The 6,000-nt window shown below is 41.7% G+C and overlaps 1 protein-coding gene across 2 annotated transcripts in view; it reads right to left on the minus strand.

Moving 5' to 3' along the window:
- The window catches only part of LOC140480568 (band 4.1-like protein 4B), a 380,420-nt gene extending 375,193 nt beyond the window's left edge, over window positions 1-5,227 (minus strand). For both annotated transcript variants that reach the window (XM_072575571.1, XM_072575572.1), the window contains exon 1: window positions 4,776-5,227. In XM_072575571.1, coding sequence (XP_072431672.1) covers window positions 4,776-5,027 — 252 coding nt within the window. In that variant the 5' untranslated portion in view covers window positions 5,028-5,227. The remainder of the gene's footprint in view (window positions 1-4,775) is intronic.
- Window positions 5,228-6,000: the final 773 nt, after the last annotated feature.

Below are 6,000 nucleotides of genomic sequence, written 5' to 3' on the forward strand. Positions count from 1 at the left end.
ACAGTGAAGAGGATTACCTCAGATTACAACAGGATCTTGACCAGATGGGCCAATGGGCTGAGAAGTGGCAGATGGAGTTTAATTCAGATAAATGCGAGGTGCTACATTTTGGGAAAGGAAATCAGAGCAGGACTTATACGCTTAATGGTAAGGTCCTAGGGAGTGTTGCTGAACAGAGACCTTGGAGTTCAAGTTCATAGCTCCTTGAACGTGGAGTCGCAGGTAGATAGGATAGTGAAAAAGGAGTTTGGTATGCTTTCCTTTATTGGTCAGAGTATTGAGTACAGGAGTTGGGAGGTAATGTTGCGGTTGTACAGGACATTGGTTAGGCCACTGTTGGAATATTGCATGCAATTCTGGTCTCCTTCCTATCAGAAAGATATTGTGAGACTTGAAAGGGTTCAGAAAGGATTTACAAGGATGTTTCCAGGGTTGGAGGATTTGAATTATAGGGAAAGGCTGAACAGGCTGGGGCTGTTTCCCTGGAGCGGAGGCTGAGGGGTGACCTTATCGAGGTTTACAAAATTATGATGGGCAAGGATAGGGTAAATAGGCAAACTTTTCCCTGGGGTCAGGGAGTCCAGAACTAGAGGGCATAGGTTTAGGGTGAGAGGGGAAGATATAAAAGAGATCCAAGGGGCAACTTTTTCACACAGAGGGTGGTACATGTATGGAATGAGCTGCCAGAGGAAGTGGAAGAGGCTAATATAATTGCAACATTTAAGAGACGTTTGGATGGGTGTAGGAATAGGAAGGGTTTGGAGGGATATGGGCTGGGTGCTGGCAGGTGGGACTAGATTGGGTTGGGATAACTGGTTGGCATGGAAGGGTTGGACCAAAGGATCTGTATCCATGCTGTACATCTCTATGACTCTAAATCCACTTTTGATCCAACGTAGATGATCTCACACTTATCTACACAGAAATCCATCTGTTATCACTTAATCTATCAGCATCTCTTTGTAACATTATACACCACAGTACTTAATTTCATGACTCTCAAAAATGGGACCAAAATATTCTCTTCTGCAGACAAGACAGAAATTCACAAGGGGACAATGAAAAGAGAGAGAAAGAAAATACTGCCTAATCCTCGGAATAAAATAGCAGTTTATGTTTATCCCACACAAATAACAAAAAGATGTCCACCTTAATGTTCCCAAATACTTGGCATTCTGCAAAGTGATGAGCACCTCAGTTGCCATGGATTTCCTGTGGTATCAGATCCTCTTTTAGCAGAATGTCAACTGCTGTGATACTCAAGTGCATTCAATTTCAAATCCAGTAGTTGGCAAGTGTCATAATGCTGCCTGGCCTGTTAGGTATTTTCAGCATTTTCTGTTTATTTAATCTCTTGTTGGTGTGCTTCTGACAGTCGGTAAAACTTGCTTAAATCTTATACCATGATGCAATACTGAAAATTTCTTGTATGATTAAATAGTAATGAAAAATTCAACAGTTTGCACAGGTCAAGTTTGCACAGTAAAATATTCCAAAGAGCACTGCATTCATGTCAGTGCTCCATAAAAGAATGGGAGAGAATATATATCTGTTTATGGGACTATTCAATTAAAACAGAAATCTGCATTGAGCATATGGAATCTAAACATGGTGCAATACTGTAACACTGATTTGACCAATGGCTGTTTGTATTGGATGCAATCTGTGAACTGATTGCCTGTGAATGGCATACATAATGTTTAACCATATGAAAAGCAGTTCCATTGGCATGCACTAGAATGCTTGTGCAATCACATTTATTGTCTTTCTCTGCCTTTTCTGATCTGTTTAGTTACTGTCTATATCCTCAAAGTGTAACTCCAACGAATTACTAATTTTCTTGAAAGTATTAAAATCATTTTTATACAGAGCAGATTATTATGCAGCATGATCATTTAGATTGGATCCCCTCCAACCAATAGTCCAATGGGACACCAATAGTCATTTTTTCCCCAAATTTGAGTATATAACCATTAGCCCTGCTTTCTATCTACTATCACACAACTTACCTCAATCAAATGAATAAGCTGCCTTCAATTTTAATTTAATGAGCAATCTCATGTGGAACCTGACTGAATGCCTTCTGACATGCATGTAAAATGCATCCACAGACATTCCTTTATGCATTTTACAACTATGATTCCTTCCTCAAACAAAATCCAAAGGAGGTTAATTAAATGTGCCCTCCCTTTACACTATGTTGGCTGTCTCATATCTGTTCAGTTTCCTCCAAGTCACTCTGCCCTCAATTATAGTGTTCAATAATTTCCCTACAGTAAATGAGAGGCTATAATTTCTTGGGTTTCTCTCTCTCTCATACATACACCTTTTTAAAAAAAAATGGAATTGCAACTTTCCCCACACTTTGGAAGATTCTGGTAAAGAACTTGCAATTTTATCACTCATTTCCTTCAAATGCTGGCGTGGAAACCATGAGATCCTCAGGATCTTTTGGTCTTTAATGTCATTATATTTGCTAATACCATTTTTTGTCTCAAATGTGTTACATCACTTTTGTTTCACAATTTATTTCTCAGGACAGTCAGATTATTCTCTCTGTGAAGACTAGCACAAGACAATTGTTCATTCCTTCTTTTTATTTGCAATTCCTTTGCTGTGCTTTATCTCTGTCAGATCACTAGTATTTGTAATTTTGTGCTCTTCCCATGGCTATTTCTCACTGCTTTTTCTTGATCTTAGCTGGAAGCAGAGCTCTTGCTCTTTAGGAATATACAATGGTCCACATGGAGTTAAATTTTTTTGTTCGATGCCTTCCACCATTCGCTTGTTTTACCAAAACAGTCTTGACTAGTTTGCAATCATCAGTCTGTCTCATTTGTTCAAGTTCGCAGCATGAAAGCCTGGAAACTTAGTAACCTTATCAGATTTGGCCAAGAGAAACTAATCAGTGAAGTATATCACATTATGATGGCTGGGAGATCAATGCATTTATTGTTAAATTCTTAAATCAATTAAACTAGCTCATTACTAGATCTAGTTATCCTAGTTTCAACTTCTGATCACAATTAAGTGAAAACATTGCATCTTCCTCATATTCAGCCACTCAAGTGCACAAATTTCTAACAAATCCAAGGGGTTAACTCTAGTCAAATGTTCTCCACTTACTATGGAGAGAACTTTTTATTTTATATAAACAATTGGTCTTGGTTTGATAATTTGTTATTTCAAATGTTGAAAGTTATTAGCAGGTTTTACTGGAGCCAATAATTATGACCAGTGATCAATTCATCCCTCCCCCTGGACACTAGGTTCAAAATCGACCAAACAGTGAAATTGTCTGAAATTATCAAGTGGAACCCGCATGAAATCAGATAGCCTCCCGCTCACATTCAGCAATTGCATTCTCTACCCAGATATCAGCGACGCGACCAGTAACTAAAGAGTTAAAATATTGGGGTGTTTCCACAGAAGATTGGTTTGAGAAATATAAACAAAGACAATAAACCTGCTTCTTACCCCACCCACGTTTAGTTCAACGAACACAGGCTTATTTTAGGGATAGAGCCTCAGACACATTTTGCGATTGAAAAATCGTTGCGAATCAATGTACAATGTGGACAAAGTAATTCTGGAGACGATTAATTTTCATCGGCACAATTTTTCACGTCACCGATTCCCGAAGAGCCAGAAACAAATCACTTCGAAAAATCAAAGCAGGAAAACAACACACAAAAGCGGCACAATAAACATCGAAGTAATACGACATGTTGGTGCCGCGTTCGCTCGTCGTAGGTTTATAACTCAGCAACAGACTGATCAAATGTGAAATTGATAACTCATCATCGCAGCTCACTGAAACTAATTGACAGGCAGTTTCGGTCAAGCCTCTTTTATGTCCATCACAGTCAACTTCCGTGTGCGGTTCTGTTGTACCTTATTTACACAGTGAAGACTCTACTAACATCACTTTACAGCCATCCCTGAACTTTAAACCTAAAATTGATCACTGGTTCGAGACTTTAAAAAAAATTCCACTCTATGTACACTTATTTTGGCTGTGAAAGCGAAGATCGGTAATTCAGACGCTGTACATAAAATGTGAATGAGAAATACATCCTACTTATGATTAGATTTATTCACTTAAGCGGCATTCTTAGCTTACAAACCTCATGGCAGTCTCTCTTTCACTGTTTATTCTTGCTTGCTGTCCAGTTTTATACTATTCGATGCATGTGCAGATTTATTTACGTTCTTCCCCACAGGCTATCGACACGCACAAATATTTTCCTAGTACATTTACGTTTCCATGAAACTGATTTTATAAAGTGGGCAAAATGAAAGGGAAGCGTGACCGTAGTTAGATCTAACGATCAAACAGCGCAGCATGGAATAGATAAACATGATTCAAAGCAAGAGATAGTCGTGCTTGTCCTCTGTCTTCCTGCTTGAACTATCTTTACCCATCAGTTCACCGAGAAACTGCTCGCTCCCCGAAGTGTTCACCTACGTTTCTTAAATATGATGTTCGCAGAATTCAAGCACAATCGCACAAGTGGTGTAAACAATCGAGAGCAAAGACACATAAAAGAAACCAACTCTAAACAATACAGGTCCTCAAACATAAGATATAGGGACGAATGAGTTATCCTGTGTATGAGCTTTCACTTCAACCAAGGCATAGATCTCAGCTCATTCTCGGCCCAGACAGATGGATGTCCAGTTTCAAACTGCACACACTTCTAGGTGGGTACGAGTTTAACTAGGCACATTTCTAACTTGGTACAGGTGGATCAGTAGGCATTCTGCAAACTCACCGGCAGTTCCACACTGACGTCTGTACCATCCAAAAGCTGCACTTTGCAGGTCAGGATCGACTTGCTGTTGCCTGCTGCAGGGATGTGTACCATGGTGCCACTGGGAACAGGTGTGGAAGACCGAACCCCAGCGCCAGCAACAGTGCCCAGGTCCCGAACTGCGGCGCTCCCGCCTCCTCTTCCACCATCCCGCTCATCCGTGTAGCGGCGGACAGAGCGGCGCCCAAACGTCCTCCGCAGAAACCTCATCATCTTCGCCGGGGTTGGTGTTCCTCAGTCTGTCTCACCCACCCCGGCTGCTGGAAAGACCGGACTGACCGACACTTGCAGCTACAGCTACTGCTACGCCACGGGAGGCAGTGCACTGAGAGCGCGCGACCCCGGGCTGTCGGAATGAACCTATCCCCGAAAGCCCGGACGGGCAGCGCGCGGAACCAGGTGAGTGTGGAACCCGGACCGCGCGGCACTACGCATGCGCACACTGCTCCAACACAATCCGTCCTGCACTGGGCAGGCGCGCGAATCACCTCCCCCATAAATAAGGAACATCCAGTCCTCTCTGGGCATGCGCCGTCTGGAAAGGCCGCCGCGGCAAACACGGAACTGAGCATGTGCAAGAGGGCACCTGTCTCCTACTCTCACCTGGTGGAGTAGGCTCAGTGATAGGAAGTGGCTCCGCTCAGGTAGAACCTGAGCAAGTTGCTCAAGGGGAAGTAGGGAATAGGCTAACTGGCTACATCCAGCCTCTGATGATACAGTGATAGTGTACCTACCTTAGAGACTCGGCTTCAAATCCTAGCACTTTCATATCTGTGTAGTAATGTTCAAGATTTTCACTACTGAAAATATCTGGTAGTAAGAGGTTGACTGTGAAATGTTCAACCTCCTCAAAGTTACTTTGTTCGCTGACCTTGCAAAAACGTTCTTGACAGAGCCTTTATACAAATATTACTTGTTGAGAATATATTTGTACCAATCGATGCTTAGTACAAATGAGTACTTGGGTAAAGTTGTACTTTTCGGACACCTGATGTATTGTGATCTTTAATAGTACGACCGAGAGAGGCTATTTATCAATGTTTTCGGTTAAGTAACTCCATGATGAAATTATTAAATAAATTCGCAGCAGCGCTGACCCGATTTCCATGCGGTGCTGAAATAACCTGTTTGTGTTTTCTTGTTCTCCATTTAATATAGGAGCAAGTGGGGACGACAGATGTTAGTG

The sequence above is a fragment of the Chiloscyllium punctatum genome, chromosome 8, assembly GCF_047496795.1.
Source record: "Chiloscyllium punctatum isolate Juve2018m chromosome 8, sChiPun1.3, whole genome shotgun sequence".
Lineage (NCBI taxonomy): Eukaryota > Metazoa > Chordata > Chondrichthyes > Orectolobiformes > Hemiscylliidae > Chiloscyllium > Chiloscyllium punctatum.